The 23033-nt window shown below is 44.0% G+C and overlaps 1 protein-coding gene and 1 long non-coding RNA gene across 13 annotated transcripts in view; both read left to right on the forward strand.

Moving 5' to 3' along the window:
* The first annotated feature begins 765 nt into the window (after window positions 1–765).
* LOC141379005 (uncharacterized) lies at window positions 766–5854 on the forward strand. 2 transcript variants are annotated; one of them, XR_012394894.1, is made up of 5 exons: window positions 766–1016; window positions 2674–2816; window positions 2936–3025; window positions 3345–3427; window positions 3515–5854. It is a non-coding gene; the product is annotated as an uncharacterized lncRNA (long non-coding RNA). The 2 variants fall into 2 exon arrangements; XR_012394893.1 differs by lacking the exon at window positions 766–1016 and having other exon boundaries at window positions 1843–2816.
* Window positions 5855–8522: 2668 nt separating this feature from the next.
* nuggc.3 (nuclear GTPase, germinal center associated, tandem duplicate 3) overlaps window positions 8523–23033 on the forward strand; it is a 28327-nt gene continuing 13816 nt past the window's right edge. For 5 of the 11 annotated variants that reach the window (XR_012394443.1, XR_012394444.1, XR_012394445.1 and 2 more), the window contains exons 1-6: window positions 8523–8593; window positions 9139–10844; window positions 13471–13679; window positions 13760–13814; window positions 14260–14342; window positions 15100–15153. Coding sequence is in view for 4 of the 11 variants with exons in the window: in XM_068215006.2 (XP_068071107.1) it covers window positions 9187–10844; window positions 13471–13679; window positions 13760–13814; window positions 14260–14342; window positions 15100–15153 (2059 nt within the window). In the remaining 7 variants the exon portion in view is untranslated. The remainder of the gene's footprint in view (window positions 8594–9138; window positions 10845–13470; window positions 13680–13759; window positions 13815–14259; window positions 14343–15099; window positions 15154–23033) is intronic. The other 6 variants (XR_012394446.1, XM_073930388.1, XM_073930392.1 and 3 more) reach the window with 3 other exon arrangements.

Here is a 23033-nt window from a genome sequence, read left to right on the forward strand (position 1 = left end):
GTGTGTCCTGAAAACAGTGTACACAATCAGAGTATATACTGTTGCAAAGACAAATAATAAAAACAGTGCCTTACAAACCAATGCCTACAGGATAAATCAATACATTTAGTATGAAGCTTAACAAAATACTTTTGAACCAAAGGTTAAGGTTCTATGTTAGTTCAACTCACAGCTTATTTTGACCTTGTGTAAACACTGAGTGTTTTTAGGCAATTGCTTACAAAGCTATTTAGGTAAATTCAACTATTTGGGTTGAGTTTACCAGTTTCCTGCACACATACTTTGTCCCACATCGAAAAGCATATTGAATGTCATATACGGTAAATATTGGGTGAAGAGATTTCCGACTGCCTACAGAATTTGAATGTTGTGTGATAGTAGAGCACTGAATCTCTGTTTGCCTGGGCATCTACTCAGGAAACCATATATTTGAAGCCATATAGCTGAGTTTGTTCTTCCGTTTGTTTTTTGTGTCGGAAGATTAGAACATGCAAATAATTAGCCATTTAAAAGAAACTCCTTATTAGAGGTAATTAAATTTGTTATATGACTATCCCGTAACTGTTTATTAGTAATAGGAACTGGTCCTAAATTTTATTTATTATTATTTAAATTATTATTTGCCCAATTGGACAATTTTTAAGTTACATTGTAAAGGATTAGTTAAGATATATCCAGCATTCTTCAAAAGGAGAGACAAATTGACTAAATCAGTCAGCTAAATACAAACTACATCCCCTGCTGCTTCATGTTTCTTCTTTGTAGGTAAAAAGGACAGAGGCTTGAGGTCCTGCAGTAATTACAGGGCACTCAACAAGAAAACTGTCAAGTACCAATACCCACTTTCCCTCACTTCATCTGCCCTCGGACAACTTCAAGGAGCCCAGATAGATCTTCACCAAGTTGGATCTTAGAAGCACATATAACCTCATCTAGATATGTTAAAGGGATGAATGGAAGACAGCATTTCTGACCCTTCTGGCCACTACGAGTACCTAGTGAAGCCCTTTGGGCTGGTAAACACCCCTTCCATATTTTTAGGTCCACCAATGTCTCAGTGAAATCCACCTGTATCTCAAGGCAGAGAAGTGCATGTTTTACCAATCATCCATCCAGTTCCTGGGTTATCACATTCTTAAGGCATTAAGATGGACGAGTGGAAGGTGGATGCTGTAAAGAACTGGCCAACTCCCACAACCGACAAATAACTCAATTTCAAAGCTTTTGCATCTATAAATTGAAAAATCTCCTAAAATATAAGCCCTGGGGTCCGTTCTTCATACATGGATTACTCAATAAAATAAGGAAAATCTGATCTAAAATTTAAAATCAAACAAATTGCTAAATACTCTTGACACATGAAAGTGTAAAGCTTCCAGTGCACAACAGGTGGCAAGTTATTGCGTATCATATTTAACAAACCGTTCACTACAAATTTTATTTAACCTTGCTCACATGGATTATTGAATATAATCAGATGAGGTCATTATGCTGCTGTGCCGTCAGCCAATCAGCATTGCTGATCATGAGTTTGAGAATCGATAGATCTGTTCTTCACAACACACGCACCGATCTCAGATCAGTTCATCAAAACATTTTAATTTGATTCGCAAACTTGTTTGAAGAACCAAATTAGCCACAGATCAGTTATCAAGATTAAAAGATCCAGGATCTGTCAAATTATCTAAGATCATTTCAGCGAGGTACGAAGAATGGACCCCAAGTCTGTGAAAATGTTTTTGTTGTGGAGTTAGATGCCTCCAATACCAGAGTGGGAGCTCTACTTTCCCAGTAGCAAGAGACCTTCCATGTGCCTCATACTCCCAAAAACTACGACATTGGGAATCGTGAATTATTGGCCATCAAAGCAGCACTGTACAGGATTCATACACATTTTACTACTAAAATTCCATGACTTTTCCATGATTTTTCCAAGACTTTCAAGTAAATTTTTATGAACTAATGTTTCATGCAATGTCTACATATACGTGGCAAAAGAAAACAATGCATGTTTAAATGTATTACAGCATATTGTAAAACATGCAACAAACTACTTACTTTAAATTTATATTTTATTCATTGCTTCTCTTTTCGGCTTAGTCTCTTCATTAATCTGGGGCCGCCACAGTTGAAGAAACTGGCAACTTATCTAGCATAAGTATTACACAGCGGATGCCCTTCCAGCTGCAATCCATCACTGGGAAACATCCATAAACACTCATTCGCATACATACACTACAGTCAATTTAGCTTACCTAATTCCCCTATACCGCCTGTCTTTGGACTTTTGGGGGAAACTAGAGCACCCGGAGAAAACCCACGCGAACACGGACAGAACATGCAAACTTCACACAGAAATGCCAACTGACCCAGCAGAGGCTCAAACCAGTGATCTTCTTGCTGTGAGGCAATTGTGTTACCCACTGTGCCATTGTGACGCTAAATTTATATTTATATCTATGTAAAATCTATTTAGACAATGCTTACACCACACTAATAACCTGAAAGTATGTGATTGGCCAAGGACAGAATAGAAGTCAAGACAACTGATCTATATTCAAGTATCTAGATATCTGTTTTCCATGACTTTTCAAAAACTTTGTGGGGTTTTCTGTTTTTCCAAAACTTTTTCACCCCTGGAAATGGCATGTCAAAATTCCATGACTTTTCCAGGTTTTCCATGACCGTATGAACTCTGACTGGAAAAATGCAGAAACTGGTTGGAAGGAGCAAAACACCCATTCCTTGTATGCACAGATCATCATAACCTTGAGTATCTAAGAAAAAACTGAACATCGCAAACCCCAGGATGGCAGGTGGGCTTTATTCTTCACCAGATTTAACTATTTCCTATCGTCCAGGCTCCAATAACACATAAGCTCACAATCTGTCTAAAATGCATACTCCTCACGAATTCCTGAACCTATTCTACCAGCTGAGATAATCATCATCCCAATCCAGTGGGTCATCCTGCAACCAATCAAACCCTCTCAAATGTCCAGAGATCCTCGTCATCTTCCATCTGGTAAGCGCCCTTTCCTCTTCCTATTCCTCTGCATCCCTGGTCACACCTAGGAGTTGATTTTGTCACAGATTTGCCACTGTCTGATGATGTTATTTATGTGATGTAGATTTCATTTTTAGTATTGATTGTGTTCAGCACTTTGGGCAACGTTGTGTTGTAAAAAATGTGCTATATAAATAAACTAAACTAAACTAACTAAAATACTTGTGTGGAGAGGTAAACATGATCGAACACCCAATAAAGGGGGAGAGCATGCTCAGAGGCCGACGGATAATCAGCAGGCCAATCAGAAATAATAAATAACACCTGTTTATTCTAGTGATTGGACCGGAGAGACACCCGTCTTAAGGAGAACGGGAGGACCAGTCAGGAGAGAGAGAGCCGAGCGACAACCAGTGCCTTGTGAGCTGTTGTTACCGCATAAAAAGATTAATAAACAAATTGTCACTAACCTTAACGCCGACCCTGTCTTCTTCTTCCCACACAAAGAAACTTTTTACAACTTGTATCACCAGTGGACAGATTCTCCAAAGCCTGTCGTCTTGTACTACTGAAAGGTTTACTCACAGCCATGGAAACAGCAGAAATATTATTCAACCATGTGTTTCGAAACTTTGGCATTCCTTAGGACATTGTCTCTGATCGAGGACCCCACTTCATCTCCCAAGTCTGGAGAGCTTTCTTCTCGTTCCTAGGCATGACAGTCAACCGATCTTCTGGTGATCATCCCCACAGCAATGGACAGAGAGGAAAATATAGAAAATAGGCTGATATTACCGTACTCACAAAACTCCTTATGTCAACCCTCCACAGAACTCTGTCCAGTGCATACTCAGCCACTTCTGTTTCCCTGGTCTGGGGAACTTTTAACAAGTTCCATCTGTCCATCATTGGTTCCGGGAGAGTAAGGGGGTCTGGGACTCACCAACACCTCCAGTATGCAATAATGAATGTCTGGAGAGACCCCAGTCCAACTTACTATCCAAGACAGAAGCTGTGGCTCTCCACCAGCAACATTCGACTGAGACTACTCTGCAGGAAGCTAAATCCCAGATTCATTGGTCCTTTAACCATCATCCGTCAAGTCAACCATGTTTTGTATGAACTCAGATTCCCTTCACACTACTACATTCACCCCATATACCATGTTAACGTTACAATCAGGTTCTCTGTTTTGTTAAAGATGATCCAATGTTTATTTTATTTTTTTTCAGAAATGTATATATTTCAACTTGAGTTAACTGGTCAATTTCTTCTGAAGGCATGTCAAATTGAGATATAAATTCAAAATAAGTTATAAATTAAATGCAAACAGCATTAAACCAAACATGACACAAATCTTAGGACAGATCATGTTTGCTAATGTAAAAGCCGCATTAGTAAACATTTTTACACTTTGGTCTGGTACACCCATTTCAGATACTGGAGTCTGTAATGTCAGAGATAAATATGTAGAGACACTACATTTATAGTTTGCTGCTTTTGCTGCTTCAACAGTTATGATTTTAAAAAAGCCCACCATTAATATTAAGGTATTTTAGATACATTATCTGATATTTATCTTATGTTTACTTATCTTACTTGTTTTTTAGCATTAATTGCAGTTAATTTCTTTAAAACTTCTTGAGTAAAAGGCAAGTAATTGTGTAACAAATTAAGTGTAATGGTTTAAAAACTGTGAATGACTGGGGTTGAAGGGTGTTGTTGGTATTGTTTGTGGGCTGTGAGTCTGAGGACATGTCATGTCCTTCTACTATTATTTTGGGAGTATTTATATACTAGATACTATTTCTTGTGTTTGAGAGCTGTTTTATCTGTATTGAGTATTCCAGGTGTATTGTCAGGACTTGCCTCTTTGGTCTTGTTAATTCTTGTTTTAGTGGTGGAGTCCAGACACTTGTCCTGTCATGTCTTGTGCTTGCCTCAAGTTTTCAGTTGATATCAGAATGCCACACCCAAAGTGTGACTGCAGTTGTGTGATTTTATCCTTAGACATACAAGATAACACTTTTCTCCAAATATTTAACTTCTTACCAATTACAAAAATCTGTTTATTGAATTAAAAAAAAAAGTTTATTTAGGGTTGTTATCTATATGAAATAAGTGTGTTTCATAATAGTTTTGCACTTGTTATTTGTTATATGGATTAGTTTTATTGCAACTTATAAAAGTAGTTTGATATTTATGTAAAAAAAAAAAAAAAAACGCATGGTGTTGCGTGTGTATGTGTGTGTGTAATTGCCACTTGGAACATAAACCAATATTTTGTTAGCCTACTTTTTGATAAAGCAGTTGTAGCAGTTATAATACAGATAACATAGCAATAAAAACATATCTGGTTGCTTTTAGGGGTCTAAGATGGGAATAATCAAAACTGAGATTGAGCTACAGTCAAAATTTGACTGAGTGAAGTTTTTTTTTCAACACATTTAAACACATAATAGTTTTAATAACTCATTTCTAAAAACTGATTTCTTTTATTGTTGCCATGATGACAACAATGAATGTTTTACAAGATATTTTCAAGACACTTCTATTCAGCTTAAAGTTGCATTTAAAGACTTAGACTAGGTTAATTAGGTTAACTAGGCAGTTATAGGGTAATTAAACAAGTTATTGTATAAGATTGGTTTCTTCTGTAGACTAGCGAAAACAAAGATAGCTTAAAGGGGCTAATAATTTTTACCTTAAATTTTTCTTTTAAAAATTCAAAACTTTTTATTCTAGCAAAAATAATAAAACAATTAAAACTTTATCTAGAAGTAAAAATATTATCAGACATACTGTGAAAAATTTCTTGTACTGTTAAACATCATTTGGGAAATATTTAAAAAAGAAAAAGAATCAAAAATCAAATTTGGCCTCTGGGGTAAATAGATCATCAAAGAACAAGTCACTTCATGTGTTGTTTTCATTTAAATCCAAGCTTAGAACTTTCTTAACTTTACATATTCTCTTTGGAAGAGCAAAACTCAGGACACACCACTGCTAAAGAAAAAAAAATACCATAATTTAGACGTATTTAGAGAAATCTATCAGTTATATTAAAATAAATTAATAAAATAAAATAAAACACAAGTAAATCATTCATTGAGTACATATTAATGATATTGCTTTATATTTACAGTAGTAATTTAGTCGAAAGTTTAGGAGAATTTTAGAGGAACTTTTACTATGTAATCACTATATAATCTGCCACTATTAAAATTTAGATTACTATTATGATACACTGTTAAAACATATAGAAATATGTTCAAGTGATGCAGGGGAAAACACACAGACATGCAGGGCCTTATAATTGACGAAAACACACAGACATACAGGGCCTTATAATTGAGGGCCTTACGGCCTTGAGGCATGGCAGTTCATGCGGCAAAGTAAGAACTGTCACATCCGTCAGTGACCACCTGAGGGCACTGTAGTGCATCAGGACTCAGAAAGCACTACAGCGTCCCAGAAAGACCACAATTCCATACATTCCACGCGCATACACCGGAACACATACACTGACCTGTCATCACATCTGTTCTGTGTTACCGTTGATTATCTGGACTATATATTCCATCATTCCACCGTTGTTTGTTATCGCATCATTTGTCTTTCATGTCTCCAGTTCCAGTAAGTCTGTTATTCCGAGTTGTTGTTCTTGATCTTGTTCTCGTATCTTGCTATAGTCTAGTTTGTGTTTATCTGTCTTAGTTTCTAGTTTTGTTGTTTATTTGTCACTTTGCACCTTGATATTTTTGGAATTTATGTTCACTGTTTTTGCACTATATTATATTAAAATCTGCACTTGAATCCGCAATCTTTTTGTTCTCGTTTTGTTATTGTTTTGATCACGCATAACGTGACAGAACGACGCAATCACTATGGATTCAGCAGATAATATTCTAGTGTGAATTAAACAGGGTAACCGCTCCGTTGAGCGTTACGTTAAAGAGTTTTTTGGATCTGGCTCCTACCAGTAGTTTTAGTGATTTACTGCTCATGATGTTTTTTCGGGGAGGACTTGTAGAGCCCGTACGATCCAAAATGCCGCCATATGAGGAGGATTGGAACCTTTACCGCTTCATTGAATCAGCTTTGTTGATCGCTGGCTCCCCTCTCTCTGTTGCCCTGAGGGAGGAGAACCCTCAGGAGGGAGGCCTGGTTGGAGGGCAACAGAGAGTGATATTTTCAGGGCCAGCTGATTTGTCTAAGGGAAGGAGGAGAGAGGCTGGACTGGAGTTGCGGACTTATCCGCGTCGCGCTGTCCGGAGACCACCCTTCTCGGAGCCTCTGGAAAGTCTTCTGGATCTGTGTGATACACCAGTGTCCGCCCTAGTCCTACAATGCCTGCCAGTGTCGGTTCCAGCTCCAGAACAGGCTCCTTTTTCTGCCGACAGCGCTCTCCCTCAGACAACCAGACGGAGGAGGCGTAGGAAGAAAACTGCCAATGCACCAGAAAGTCCACCAGTGTCCCAGAGTGCCCGCCAGTGTTGGCTCCAGCCCCAGAGCGCCCGCCAGTGTTGCCTCCAGCCCCAGAGCGCCCGCCAGTGTCGGCTCCAGCCCCAGAGCGCCTGCCAGTGTCGGCTCCAGCCCCAGAGCGCCCGCCAGTGTCGGCTCCAGCCCTGCCGGCGCCACCCCAGCTCCTCACCCTGCCGGCGCCACCCCAGCTCCTCACCCTGCCGGCGCTACCCCGGCTCCTCGCCCTGCCGGCGCCACCCCTGCCGGCTCCAGTGCAGCTGCCTCCTGTTTCGCCGGCTCCAGTCCAGCTGCCTCCTGTCCTGCCGGCTCCAGTCCAGTTGCCTCCTTACCCGCCGGCTCCAGTCCAGCTGCCTCCTGTCCCGCCGGCTCCAGTCCAGCTGCCTCCTGTCCCGCCGGCTCCAGTCCAGATGCCTCGTGTCCCACTGGCTCCAGTCCAGTCCAGCTGACTCTCCTGGGCCCCCCTGCCTAGTGTTTTCTGCAGAAGAAACATTCAGCCTGCATATGCAATACATTTAGACAAATGTATGTATTGACCAAGACAAAAACAACCCTTGCCAAAATAGCATACATAAGGAGAATCATTTAGAAAGTATGAAAACAACATGATCATGTGCAAACACATGTTGGTAAGCACATGCTATATGACCTTTAAGATATGTAAAAACAGAAAAACATACAGCCATTAATTAAAAAGCAAGGATACTATTGGAGCCGGGAAATGGCGTGATGCTACACGACATGTCATGACGACCATGGGAAAAAACTCTATATAAACTGTGGGTTTTTGAACATTGATAGGAGAAAGATCGATCAACCAACTTTGCTGTCACAATAAACTGCTTCAACTTGAGAACTTCGAAGACCTCAGCCTCTTTTTTGAAACTTAGAAGATATCCGTTGAGATCCAGTACACCTTTCCACAACAAAAGCAGAAGAGAAACTTTATCTTTCCCTTTAGTATGTTTCTCTCTTTAAAAGACCACACCCAATGATGACTCAGAGCTAACACACAGAATAGTAGCAATCCTGTACTTCATTGCTCTTGGCAGTCGTATCGGCAGGAGTGTTCTGTCCTTCAGACGTTATCCAGAGAAATAAAAGGTAACTTTTCTTTTAAATTATTATGATGCTTAGAAGTGAACTACAGTTACAAAATATATGTCAAAAATTTATACTGTCTTATGTTTGCTTTTTCTAAAACAATCTAAATAAACATTTAGAAATTTGATTCCTCTGTTAATTTTAAATTTTCTGATACAATAATGTACATATTTGAAAAAGGTCAACTATGTGTTCTTTGTGGGACACTGGGAAATGTGAAACTCTGGCAAATGTGAAAATAAATAAAATAATGGAAACAGATGCAGAAGAATATATTCATGTTTTGTCTAATATGTTATGGATACAATTTAAAGACACTTGTTTTTCAAGACGTATCACTGTATTATTAATATGAATGCATCATATAAGCAGGGTGTGGCAATTTACAGAAAACTTTTTTAAAAAGAAAAAATGTAAATCTTGAATACAATTAATACAAATATGTGTCAAACACAAAATGCTTTTATTGCTGTCAGAATGCAAGACAATTCTCTCAGAATGCAAAACAAAAACTTCCTACTATCCATCGCTCTTTGTTTTGGCAGTGAACTTACAAAGCTGAGGATCTTTGATCCATCAAAGCAGATCTGTTGATGGCTTCACACACCATAAACTTCATCACGTGGAATGTTAATGGACTTAAACAAAACAGAGATCAGAAATTTCAAGAACTTCAAAATGCTGACATTGTTTTCTTGCAAGAGACTCACATTGGTGTACGAGATAAACAGATAGAAGATTATAAAAAAGATTGGGTTGTTTTCTACACAAAGTACACCTCCTCCAGCAGAGGAACTGCCATTTTAGTGAGGAAGAGTTTAGATTTTGAATGTATAAGTCATGACAAAGATAACAGGGGAGCTTATGTTGTGTTGAAATGTAAACTGGCGGGTCAGAAGTACACTCTGGTGAGTGTTTATAACCATCACACCGATGCAAAAACTCTTGATAATCTTTCAAGATACCTGCAGAAAATGACCACTGGGCTGCTGGTGATTGGTGGAGATTTCAACACGATTCTCAATCCGTTTATCGACAAAAAGAATAATTCAAACAAGATAGCAAATAAAAGAAATCAGAAAAATCTGCACTTGTTTGTGGATAAATTCATGAAATCTCTTCAGCTGGCTGATGTCTGGAGAAGAATGAACCCTGTAAAGCAGGATTTTACCTTCTACATAAGAGATCGTCCAGTGTCTAGACTGGATTACTTCTTCATTCCAGATGAATGCATGTGGCGAGTAAGAAGTTGTGAAATCATGAATTCAAGGTCAGGAGAGCTCAAAGATCACCAACCTGTGTCTTTAGAGATCAACTGTGTCTACACAGAGCCTCTTCTGATAGATCAAACACAGTTACATTTCAAAATATTTAACAGCAAAAAACTACTTTTGACAGATGAAACCAGTTCATTACAGTGTGAAGAAAGCTCATCTGCAGTCAGTGAAGTTGACATTGTGTCAGCAGTTCAGTCACTTCAAGTGTCAGACACTGTAAGACCAGACGACATCCCAGTGTCCTTCTATAAAGACAACATCCGGGATGTAATTCCATACATAAAGATGCTCTATGACGGAATCCACATGGGTGAAGTCAACTGCTCTGAATTGTATTTTCAAGATCCACAGGATGATATCCCTCACTTTTTTAATGCCGACTACCTCATCATTGCAACAATTCTGGCAAGACGTCTCGATGATTTCTTAAAGTCTCAGTCAAAAGGGACAATTAAGGATACAGCAATTGTTATGATCACTCCCAAAACAGTCTGCACTGAAGCAATGCTCTGCTGTCTAAAGGATGAAATTGAGGACTCACATTCAGTTCTTTATCAAGACTTTCTCATTGTGCAAAATCTCCTCAGAGATTCAAAATCTTTGGAGTGTGTGGGCTGCCCACTGAAGCCAGTACTCACAGCTTTAAAACTGAAAAGCTGCGCCTTAAAGTTGTGTAAGAATTTAGAAAATTATGCAGTGCATGTTTTCAAGACAAATGTGATCATTTGCATCCCATCTGAAGACCTAGATAAGATGCATGCTATGGAAAGCAGCAACAATGAAGAAGAATATGATATTATGACATTATTCAGAGGACAAAGTGTTGAGGGTAATGAGTCTGCAAGTGAAGATTATGATGGACTGAGTGACGACACAGAGGAAAACTGTCTTGGGTATAGCAATACACTTTTTGAAGACAGTGTTGGGTCAATTGAACATGAGGGAAAATCTAAATCAATTGAAAGTGATGGAAGGTGAGGATATTGAAGATGGCTAATAATATATAGCAGACTTTATTATAAGAAACATAAAACACAATGGAACTTTGGGCACTTTTAGGAGATTCTCAGCTGCAGTGATCCTCCTGTGTCTACTGTACACTGTAATTCGTGTGGGTTAGTGTGTTTCCCTATTGGACAAATTAATTTTCATCTGCCTAATTCTAAAGGTCTACGAAAATTTACACCAAACACAGTGGTGTCACACTTTTAATAACCACTTGTAGACTACCAAATGTACATAGAATGCATTCACATTATGGCCCAAATTAACTAAATGGCAAGTTTGCACGAGAGCTCAATTCCAAAAGAGCACTGATGGGCATGGATGAGTTACTGACAGTATGCAAGTTAAACAACACAGATGTAAAATCTTATGTACATATCAACCAATGTAATATGTGCAGTGCAAATGAGCTCAGTGGCTAATAAGCAGAGTAGATGCTCATAAAATGCAGGTGATTTACTAAGAACAAGCTTTTTTTTCTCTACCGGGAGATAACGAATGCAAATTTATGGTAATTTTGTACTATGGTGCGCTCAGTCACCTTTGATTAGTGGATAATCCAAGTTAAAATGCAGACTTTTAAAACCACAGTAGGACAAAAATTAAGGGCTGGTCTAGACCTGGTATTCTGTGACTCACCCTAGTTGTGTGTTCCAAGTAGGGTTGTAACGGTATGAATTTTTTACGGTATGATAATCGTCTAAAACAATACCATGGTTTGATGGTTTCGCGGTATACGGTATTAAATAGTAATTCTCATAGCAAAGACCCTGAAAAGAATAAGAACACGTTTTCTGACTGAACAAAGGTTTTATTTCAACAAACTTTTGAAAGAACCATTTTAATTGAACTATAGAAGTCTTTTATAAAAATAAACAGAAAAATTTACCATTTTAATAAATTAAATTAGAAGGAATAAACAAGCAAGGTCTTTTAAGATTAGACAAAAATAAACTTAAACTGTCCTTCCTTATAAGCAGGATAAATGGGAGACCAAAAGTGCAATACCAAGTTTATGGCCGTAAACATGTATTTAAAGCGTTGTTTTTTTCAGTCTAGGTTGTGATGAAGAAATGTAAGCATGTTGAGATTTTCAGGACTTAATCTTGACCGCTGAGGTGAGAGAATGTGTCCACTTGTACAATGAACAAATAAAAAAATAAGAAAATAATAAATAATGTGTCAAAGTCCAAATAAACATGGTGCAAATCCTCAGTAAAAAAAATAGATATAAATATTTACTATACTATAAATAGTTACATAACGAAACTAGATTCAATATGGAACATCCTCAGGTTTTATGTGCCAGCATGGATATGGTTGTCTGTGGATATGGATTTGGATATGGTTGTCTGCAATGCAGACAAACAGCTGCACCTTCATTTGAGTCTTTTGAAAACAGCAAGAGCAGCAGTTCGTCTTTGCTGTGTCACTGTTTTGTCATGTTTCTGTGCTGCTGTGCATGCAAAAGTACTTAGTATGAGAATTATTTCATGCAAAACTTTTTTTTTTGGCGTTTTATTTAGCCGCGCATAAATGTATGCCTATCTCTCATTCCGTGTTGTTCAAAAAGCTCATTGTTGGTCCACAAACAAAAGCGAAACCTATGCTTATTGGTTGTGATATAGCGAGTTTGAACCAATCTGGGCATGGAGGGAGGACAATGCATCAATGTATCATGTCTGGTTTGTCCGGAGACACAGTGACGAGCGTTTCTTTGTCAAATCAGCGTTGTCAAATTTTGATGACGTAACCGCACTGATTCCGGAGGCTCTGAAAGTCCGCGAATGTTATGTGATACAGCACTGGAAAGCTTGACTGGAAAGATTCTCTTCTTTATGCCAATCTTTGAATTGTATGAATCGGATCAGCGGATCAAAAGTTATTAAACATTTAAGAGCAATACTTATTTTTAGCCACGGACGGCTGTCTCGGTCTTTAAGGGTTAAAACCGTTGATATGCAATTGTTCATGGTATGATAATCGTGCACGTTCAAATCGTGGTAGACCGTCATACCGGTATATTGTTACAACCCTAGTTCCAAGTTATCTTTTAATTCCTGAAGGACATTAAAAATCACATGGCTTGTGGAACATTGGAAAACAATATTTTCCAATGTTCCTCTGGCATTACAATTGTATTGCTCACTCTCTGTTCTCTGTTGTGCATCCAATAGCTTCAACAACTGCAGCCATTTCATGTGCCACACTAAAGACATTCTTTTTTAGGATTTAAACATTGGCACAAATACCTAGAATTTGAGGAATGCAAATCTTAGTAAATCATATTGCGTGATTCATTTAAATACTTCTTGCATAAATTTTGCATCTGATTAGGTCAATAAGGTCAGATAAAAAATAGCTGTGTCTATGCCTTTTTAGTGCTATCCTTCTCTGTGCATGTTTATTAAATACCAACAATTCTGTTTTAAAGCCAAAAAAGATGGTTTGTGCTAGTGCAAGCAGTTAGTAAATCTGCCCTTATGTGTGTGTGTGTGTGTGTGTGTGTGTGTATGTGTGTGTGTGTGTGCTGTTGGGAAGAGTTCTACATCTTTTGTTCATTATTTTAAATAATTAATTACTTATTTACTGCAGGACCACCATGTATGCAGTTGTAACCTTAGAAGAATCAGAAGAGGTGATGGTGACAGCATCAAACTGGTTGAGCGAAGACAAAAAACAATGTTACTGGCCTCCATACAAATCATCAGAGAAATTCATAGAAGCTGTTCAGAAAGGATTAGCACCTCAAACAGGAGAGAAATCTTGGGAGAAATTAGCTGTCCTGTTTCATGAAGAATATGGTACCATTTCTTACTTTAAAGAGTCAACTTTTACTCTCAATGAGTTCTCAATAATAAAATATTTTCTTATCTTACTGCAGGCACTTATGAGGAGGCCAAGGAAAAACAAAAAGAATTGAATGAGCAGACAGAACAGTAAGTAATGTATTCTCATTGTATTTAAGTTGGTATAATACATGTGGTTTTTTGGGTGTGCTCCAACCGCACAACTGGGATTTAAAATCTGGTCTTCTCTTAGTTAGCTAACTATTTAAACTGCTAAATAATACATTTGGGATTAGCATGATAACAGAAAATTGAGAATACAAATGATGCTATACTGTAGTTATTTAAATTATCTGTTCTGGTCAGGTATTATAATAAATTTTTTTTTTTACAATTTAGCAGATTTTTTTCCCTCCCGTAAACATTTGATATGGTAAGAAGTGAACGCCTAACTGACTATTGTGTGTTGAAGCTTTTAAACCACGTATGTTACAACTATCCCCATGTAGGGTTGTTTCCTATTCCCTCCCAATGGAAGCATTTGTTGGTATTTATTAGTAATATTATTTATGTTATTATTATTTCTTATAAACAGAGCAGCCACAGCAGTGAATCAAGTGACAGAAACCTGTCCACTGTTTCCTGGGCCATCATTAGGATTTTCACAGAATGCCAGTGGTAGGCCAAATAATAAAATTTTATTTACCTCACATAACATATCGGCTTCCCATAGATAAAACAATTTTTATTCTGTACAAATTGTATATTGTATCTCCCTACCCCTAAAGCCTGATTTATACTTCTGCGTCAAGTGACCGGTGTAACCCACGGCGCATGCCTTGGCTTTGCATTTATACTTCTGTGCGCTGTCTCTGTTGGTCTGCATTAACACTTCCGAAACGCTAGTGGGCAGTGAGGTGTAAATGTTCCTCCGTGTCGAGTTTTTTCTCTTCTGTTTTGTGTTTCCTGAACACTTCCTGGTTGTACAAGTAACTCAAACTAGCTCATTTTGAGGCAGAAACCGGCGTACATGCAACAACTTTAACTATGAGGTGAACACAAAACAAAACTTTCCATCCGGAGCTCCTTCACGGGACTCTACACTTGTATACAATCGCTACATTGGGCTCGCGCCATTTGCGCGGCTCTCGGTCCCGCCCCGACTCGTCAGGGCTACCAAGCCGACCAATCACAGAGCTTGTGCTACGCGTTGTTGCGACGTGTAGTTACATTTTTTGAGAGGTGCACGTCAGTGACAACGACGGCCACGGTGAAGGGCTATGTGTCAGCGCCGTAGCATACGCCGGTGTTTGACGCAGAAGTATAAATCAGCCTTAAATGTTCACATGTAACATTCTGGAGTTTTATATTTTCTAAATAATTTATTTAGTGTGATTTATGAGCTGTTTTCTCATTGGGAAAAATGTCACCACAGGGTCCAAAGTATTTAGCATTGCTGTACTTGCCGGGACAACTTTAGAAATACAAGGTACACATACACATGCACACAAACTAACATATGTATTTGCATGCTGTTTGTACTGTATTTTAGAAAGGAATTAGTTTTAAGCATATGAAAAATTCCTAGTTTTCAGAGGGGGGAATATAAATGCTATGTGGAAAAACTTCCACTACGGGGATTTTGCCAGAAAGCCAATCATCTAAAAAGTAATGAAACGGACCAATGAAAAACCAAAGAATTGGCTGCGTCAGCATACGCAGTTGGCAGCAATCACAATCAGTTGTGAATACAGATGCCAGCCATGCGAATGAACTTTTCTAGCTGGAGAGCTAAACTCAAGCTGTCAGCTAAGGAGCAATTACTGTGGCGAAGGAACATAGCATTTTGTTTTCTCTGCCTCAGAGATCGAGGGTTACATAGTAACCGTTTCATTCCCCAGCAGGAGGGGAAAGTCAATGTTGTGTTGAAAAACTTCCACTATGTTGAAATGTATGGAAAATGCCACAGGGATTGAACCTTACCATGTTGCTGCTAAGAGATTTGCCAGGCTCCAGCGTAAGTACACTATCATCACCAGAAACGCAGCCCTCCAACGTGTCCCTTGGCCCTAACTAACCCTTGTTACCTGTAAAGCGGTTAAAGGCTTATTTATATTTTTGGGGAGTAGTAAAAAATACACCTAGTTAAGATCTAGGAATTTAAAAATATTACAGTTGAGATATCGTGCCAGTCCCAAATGGGGAGGATGCTGCGGAGGTCACCTGCTGCCCCAATGGGGAGACCTGGTGGCAAGAAGACAAATGGACTATCCCTGAGAAGAGGGAGCACACATATGAAGGATGGTTAGCGGGGAGGGAGGACACGGGCCCCCCAGAGGGGGGAACTATACTTAGAATGTGGGCTGACTGAGCGGGCATGCCAACAACGTAATGGGCCAGGCACCCAACTCCTCTGCTGAATCAGGTGTTGGGGGCCTCGGAGGAAATCTGTAGGATTCACTGAATGGGGAACTCAACTGAGCAGGGTAAGAAAAGCAAACACATGCCTGTGTTAGAGACAAAAGCACAGCAACTGTTTTAACACAGTACAGAATTTCCTCATTCACTGGCAATATCCAGCTCAAGTGGGGAAAATTGGCTCCACTCAAAGTTTACAGAATCTTTTTTATTATCAAATTTATTAGGTGTCACCCAGCCGCAGTTCTACAGATGTCTGTTAGAGAGGCGCCGTGTGCTCATGCATAGGAGGAGTCGATACTCTTAGTTAAGTGAGATCTCACTCCCGGGGAACGTGGCTCACCCTGCCACTGAAAAGCGAGGGAGACACAATCCACTATCCCAGGGGTGGCCAACCCTGTTCCTTGAGAGCCGCCTTCCAGCAGATCTCAGTTGCAACCTATATCAAACACACCACGTCCTGTTCAGGTCCTAATTAGTAGGTTCGATATGGGTAGCATCTGAAATCTGCAGAAAGGTGGCTCTCCAGGAACAGGGTTGGCCACCCCTGCACTATCCAGTGGGCCAACCTCAGTATGGATATGATACTTCACGTTCTCAGAGAGGGAATTATAGCAATGCCAATCTCTCAGAGCAGGGGGGACAGCCTTAGTTCCAGCCAGCTGAAGGAGGATAGCATCACACTGATCTGGCATGTACAAGTCCTTCTCGGACAGAAGTACACCACACCGTGAATTGAATTGAATTGAATTGATGGTGTTAACTATCGAACTGGTAGGTCACCTAAGACCTCAGCGCTCCATCTATGGACCACACGTGAGGTTCCAGAGATCTGGACATGATTGCTAGATGGTGTCTGTCCCAAAGAAAGTGTTTCTTCAAATAGATATGCCAGGGAAGGCGCGTCACGAGCCGAAATGCAGGTCCGGTTGAGCCAGAGAGGCGCAAAAAACAAGTGCACCATCACGCATCCATAACCATGGACAGCCAAGGGTGGAGCCTCTATTCTCATGGGCGTGAAACTGCTGTGAAAGCTACGTGAACTTACCGGCAAAATCCACATTGTGGACGTTTTTCCACATAGCATTGAAGTTCCCCTCCCGCTGGGGAACATCTTAATAGATTGTTTTGCAAAAGTGAATTGTTATAGTGAGTACAAAACGTTCGAGGTTACTAAAGTAACCCTTCGTTCCCCGAGGAGGGGAACGGAAGCACTATAAGTGGATTTGATGTTCTAAATCCACGTATGGGAGGATTCAGTTCAGAAACCGCTCGTCTGAAAGAGTATTGAACGGGCCTATGAAAGCAATGAATTGGCAGCGCAAGCTTGCGCAGGTGTGCTGCATCGCCAATTAACTGAGCATATAAACACACCTGGCGCTAGCAAACGCTATCCTTTTTAAGCTGAAGAGACTTTTAACAGCTAAGGGACAGTCATTATGGCGACGGAGTATAGTGCTTCCGTTCCCCTCCTCGGGTAACGAAGGGTTACTTTAGTAACCTCGAACGTTCCCCTTCGGGGGGGAAATTCAGCACTATAAGTGGATTTGATGTTTTAAATCCACGTATGGGAGCCCATTGTAAGCGCCAAAATGACTGCACCTTACCAACACCCACCATGAGAGGGCAGTCAGGCAAGCGTGACGCACCCAAATCATGAGAGGCGCGGTCCTCCAACGTGCCCTTGGCCTTGGTGCCAAACTTATCCCCACTTCAAAAGAAGCTTTACGGTATAGGTATATTTTTTTGGGAGTCGCTAGCGTCTAGATAATTCTAGGAATATACGACAGTACGTTGGGAAGCGTGCCATCCCAGTAGGGAGGATGCTGCGGAGACCATCCGCACCCAATAGGGAAACAAATGGAATTACATATGGACTAACCCTGAGAAGGGGGAGTGCGCATAAGAAGGTGGTTAGCGGATGGGGAAAGCACGGGTCCACCCAGGGGGGGAACTTAACCGTGGCGGAAAAGCATATGGGGATCACCAGCGGGGATCGGCCATAGCAGGCACCTATACCCAAAAACGCGGGCTGACCAGCGGGCAGACCTAACGTAGTGGGCCAGCGAGTGACTCCTCCGCTGAGTCAGTGCTGGGGGCCTCGGAGGAATCTGCAGGGCTCACCGAATGGGGAACTTTACTGACAGACAGGAGGGTGCACATCTTTCCGTGTTAGGGAAAAAAGGCACCGCAAGCGTGCTACAACACCCACCAAGTTGTTTCCTCAATGACCAAAGGTCCCTAACACCCTTGAGGAAACCGGCTCCACTCGCAGATTATAAAACCTTGCAAATGTGTTGGGTGTCGACCAGCCCGCAGCTCTACAAATGTCTGTTAAAGAAGCGTCGCGCGCACACGCCCAAGAGGATGCAACGCTCCGAGTGGAGTGCGCACGCACTCCCGGGGGGCGGGGCTGACCTCTGCTCAAATAAGCACATGAAATGGCCTCCACAATCCAGTGGGATAAACGTTGTTTAGACACGGCACTTCCCTGCTGCCGTCCGCCATAACAGACAAAGAGCTGCTCAGAAGATCTAAAGTGCTGAGTACGGTCCACATAAATGCGCAGGGTGCGAACTGGACAAAGTAAGGAAAGGGCTGGGTCTGCCTCCTCCGGGGGCAGCGCTTGCAGGGTTACTACCTGATCTCTAAAAGGAGTGGTAGGAACTTTGGGCACATAACCCAGGCGGGGTCTCAGGATAACGTGAGAAAAATCCGCCCGAATTCCAGGCACGAGTCACTGACCGAAAATGCCTCCAGGTCCCCGACCCTCTTAATGGAGGCCAACGCGATCAGCAGAGCTGTCTTCAGGGACAGAAATCTTAAGGATGCTGTATTGAGTGGCTCGAAGGGATCAAATCGCAGGCTCGTGAGAACGAGGGCGAGATCCCAAGAGGGCGTGAGAGGGGGGCGAGTTGGATTAATCCGCCTAGCGCCTCTGAGGAACCGGATGATGAGGTTATGCTTTCCCACGGTGCCGCCAGCCACCGCGTCACGGTGAGCGGAGATGGCGGCAACGTAAACCTTGAGAGTGGAGGGTGACAGCCTGCTATCCAGCTTCTCTTGAAGGAAAGAGAGCATAACACTGATCTGGCAAGATCGGGGGTCTTCTCTGCGAGAGACACACCATTCAGTGAATAGACTCCACTTCAGGGCGTAGGCGCGCCTCGTAGAGGGGGCTCTAGCCTGAGTGATGGTATCGACCACCGCGGGCGGCAGGTTACCTAAGTCTTCCTCGCGTCTACGGACCACACGTGGAGGTTCCAGAGATCGGGGCGAGGGTGCCAGACGGTGCCTTGTCCCTGAGAAAGTAAGTCCTTTCTCAAAGGGATCTGCCATGGGAGGGCCGTCGCGAGGAGGGAAAGCTCTGATATCCAGGTCCGGTTGGGCCAGAGGGGCGCAACTAACAGAACCTGTTCCTCGTCCTCCCTGACCTTGCACAGTAACTGCGTGATCAGGCACACTGGGGGAAACGCATACTTGCGTATGCCCCGAGGCCAGCTGTGGGCCAGTGCATCTGTGCCGAGAGAGCCCTCGGTCAGGGAATAAAACAACTGGCAATGAGCGTTCTCGGGGGAAGCAAACAGATCGATCTGGGCCTCCCCGAATCGCGCCCATATCAGCTGGACAGACTCGGGGTGGAGTCTCCATTCTCCAGAGTGAATCTGCTGCCGTGAAAGCACATCGTCTGCACGGTTGAGCATACCTGGGATGTGAATGGCGCGCAGCGACTTCAGCGGCGGGTGAATCCAGAGGAGCAGACGGTGGGCGAGCTGAGACGTGCGGCGAGGGCGCATACCCCCCATGCGGTTGATATATGCTGCCGCCGCCGTACTATCCGTCCTGACCAGCACGTGTTGCTGCTCCAGCACCGGAGAAAAACGGCAGAGAACAAGGAACACTGCCAACAGCTCTAGGCGATTGATGTGCCAATGCAGCTGGGCACCTACCCACAGGCCCGCAGCTGCATGCCCGCGACACACGGCTCCCCAGCCTGTGCTGGAAGCATCTGTTGAGACAACAACATGACTGGACGCCTGTCCCAGAGGCACACCGGCCTGCAGGAACGAGGGGTCGTTCCAGGGGCTGAGGGTGCGGCGACACAGCGCAGTAACAGAGACTCGGTGTGTCCCCGCATGCCATGCACGTCTTGGAACTCGATCTTGAAGCCAGTGCTGAAGTGGTCTCATATGGAGCAATCCGAGCGGCGTGACAGCCGCAGCGGAAGCCATATGCCCCAGGAGCCTCTGAAAATATTTTAGTGGGACCACAAATTTGCTGTCGAGCTCCCTCAGACAGTTCAGCAGCAGGCGAGCGCGCTCTTAGGAGAGGCGCGCTACCATGGTGACCGAGTCCAGCTCCATTCCGAGAAAAGAGACCCTCTGCACCGGGGCGAGTTTGCTCTTTTCCCAGTTGACCTGCAACCCCAATAGGCGGAGATGCCGGAGCACATCGTCTCTGTGCGCAGTCAATTGCTCCCGAGAGTGGGCTAAAATCAGCCAGTCGTCGAGATAATTGAGTACGCGGATGCCCGCGAGCCGCAGGGGCGCTAGGGCACCCTCCGCAAGTTTGGTGAAGACCCGCGGAGACAGAGAGAGCCCGAAGGGGAGGACCTTGTACTGCCATGCTCAACCTTCGAACGCAAACCGCAGGAACTGACGTCTTTCAGGTCTATGGCTGCAAACCAATCCTGAGGGCGGACGCATCGGAGGATGCGCTTCTGCGTGAGCATTCTGAACGACAGCTTGTGAAGGCAGCGATTCAAAACGCGCAGATCTAGGATTGGCCGTGACCCACCGCTCTTTTTGGGTACGATGAAGTACGGGCTGTAAAACCCGCTCTCCATCTCGGCTGGAGGTACTGGCTCGATTGCACCCTTCGCCAGGAGGGCAGCAATGTCCTCTCGAAAGACAGGGGCGGACAGGGGATTGACCCTGGTAAAATACACGCCCGTGAACTTGGGAGGCCGTTTCGAGAACTGTAGTCCGTAGCCGAGTCTGATCGTGCGTATGAGCCACCGCGAGGGACTGGCCTGCGCTAACCAGGCAGGCAGAGCCCTCGCTAGTGACGTCATCGCAGCAATCGTTGACGTACCCGCGAAGGGGCAACGCGGAGCGGGTGTGCTGATCCGGGGAGCGCGAGGGTCCCACAGAAGAGCTGGAGGAGAGCGATTCGCTCTGGCTCCGCACCCTGACTCCGGAGAGGGGGCTGGGAGAAGGGAGACCGTCCCCCCAGCGCCCGAGAGCCGCTGGCGAAGCATGCAGACCCTGCGAGCTGAGAGGCAGCGCGTCTCAGACTGGCAGGGCTTGAGCTGTCACATCCGGGGAAGGGGAAAAATGCTCTTTGTTCGAAACTTTGGTGGCACTGAAAAGTACCGTTGGAATATGGGCCATGCCCTCCAGCGGGGAAAGAGCAAGTCTCCTCTTCTCCGGATGGCCTGTCACAAGGACGCTTCGCGGTCCGTTTACCGGACTTAGCGGCGCCCAGGGCAGGAGGGGCTACCGGCTTTCGGCGAGGAGCAGCGGAGATGGATGGCTCGGCCAGGGATGGAGCGGGCTTACGGCCCCGCCGATAGATGACATTGCCCATCGCATCCGACTGCTCCTTCACCGCCTTGAACTCCTGGGTGAATTCACCGACGGTGTCGCCAAACAGGCCAGCCTGGGATATGGGCGAGTCAAGAAAGCGAACTTTGTCAACATCGCGCATATCTGCCAGGTTTAGCCAGAGGTGGCGTTCCTGGACCACAAGTGTGGATATCGTCTTCCCCAGTGCGCACGCGGCGGACTTAGTGGTCCGGAGAGCATAGTCGGTCGCCGTGCGCAGCTCGTGTAACAAGCCTGGGTTAGACCCACCCTCGTGCAGCTCAGCCAGCGCCTGCGCTTGCTAGCGCTGGTAGGTGGCCATCGCGTGCAAGGCGGAAGCTGCCTGGCCCGCAGCCTTGTAAGCTCTAACTCCGAGGGAGGCAGATAACCTACAGGCCTTGGACGGGAGACGGGACGGACCGCGCAAAGTGGTGGCGCCACGCGGACAAAGATTGACCGCAATGGCGCGCTCCACCTGTGGGATCGCCTCATACCCCCTGGCAGCTCCACCATCCAGGGGGCTGAGGGCGGAGGCGGACGCAGTGCGGGCAGAGAAAGGTGCCCTCCAGGACTGCGTGAGCCTACTGTGCACTTCCGGGAAGAAGGGGACGAGAGGCTTCAAAGGCTTCGTCTTTTGGTCCTCTACGTAACACCCATCTAGTCGGTCTGGCCGCGGGGCTGGGGGATGAACCATCTCCAACCCGACGGCCGAAGCAGCCCGAGAAAGCCCGGCCAACATGTCCGCTTCAGGATCCGTTTTGACGGCGCTCGCTTGCCCAGAGGGGGCGAGCGGGTCCGGATCATCGTCGGACAATGAAAGCCCACCCTCCGATGCCGCGGTGCATCGGATGCACCCTCCGATCTCCGGTGTCAGCGAGCGTGAGAGCTACCATCTGATTAGACGGATCACTCCTAGTACCCGAAGCTTGGATGGAGCGCTTGGAGGAGCGAGAGGTCCGCGAGCCCTTAGGCGGCGGATTATCTCTCGCTGGAGCCCTCAGATCTGCCCGAGCGCCTGCTGCAGAGCAGGAGGCGACTGGGGTGGCTCGCTCTCTTACGAAAGCTAACCACGATCTCAACTGCGCAACGGTCATGGCATCGCAGTGACGACATGAACCGCCCCCGAGCACCACATTAACATGCTGGACCCCCAAACATGTAATGCAGTGATCGTGCCCATCATCCGGAGCCAGGAAACCCCCGCAACCAGAAACGCACAGTCGGAGCGCCATCCTAAAAAGGACGTGCTGCACGACTGTGTTGCTCTTTTAGGATGCTTTGTATCAATACGCACCGCTCTTGGAGGACCGGACACCAAGAGACGCCAGGCAAGGGAGAAACCCAGCTCGACCGTCTGCCGCTGCGT

The sequence above is a fragment of the Danio rerio genome, chromosome 19, assembly GCF_049306965.1.
Source record: "Danio rerio strain Tuebingen ecotype United States chromosome 19, GRCz12tu, whole genome shotgun sequence".
Lineage (NCBI taxonomy): Eukaryota > Metazoa > Chordata > Actinopteri > Cypriniformes > Danionidae > Danio > Danio rerio.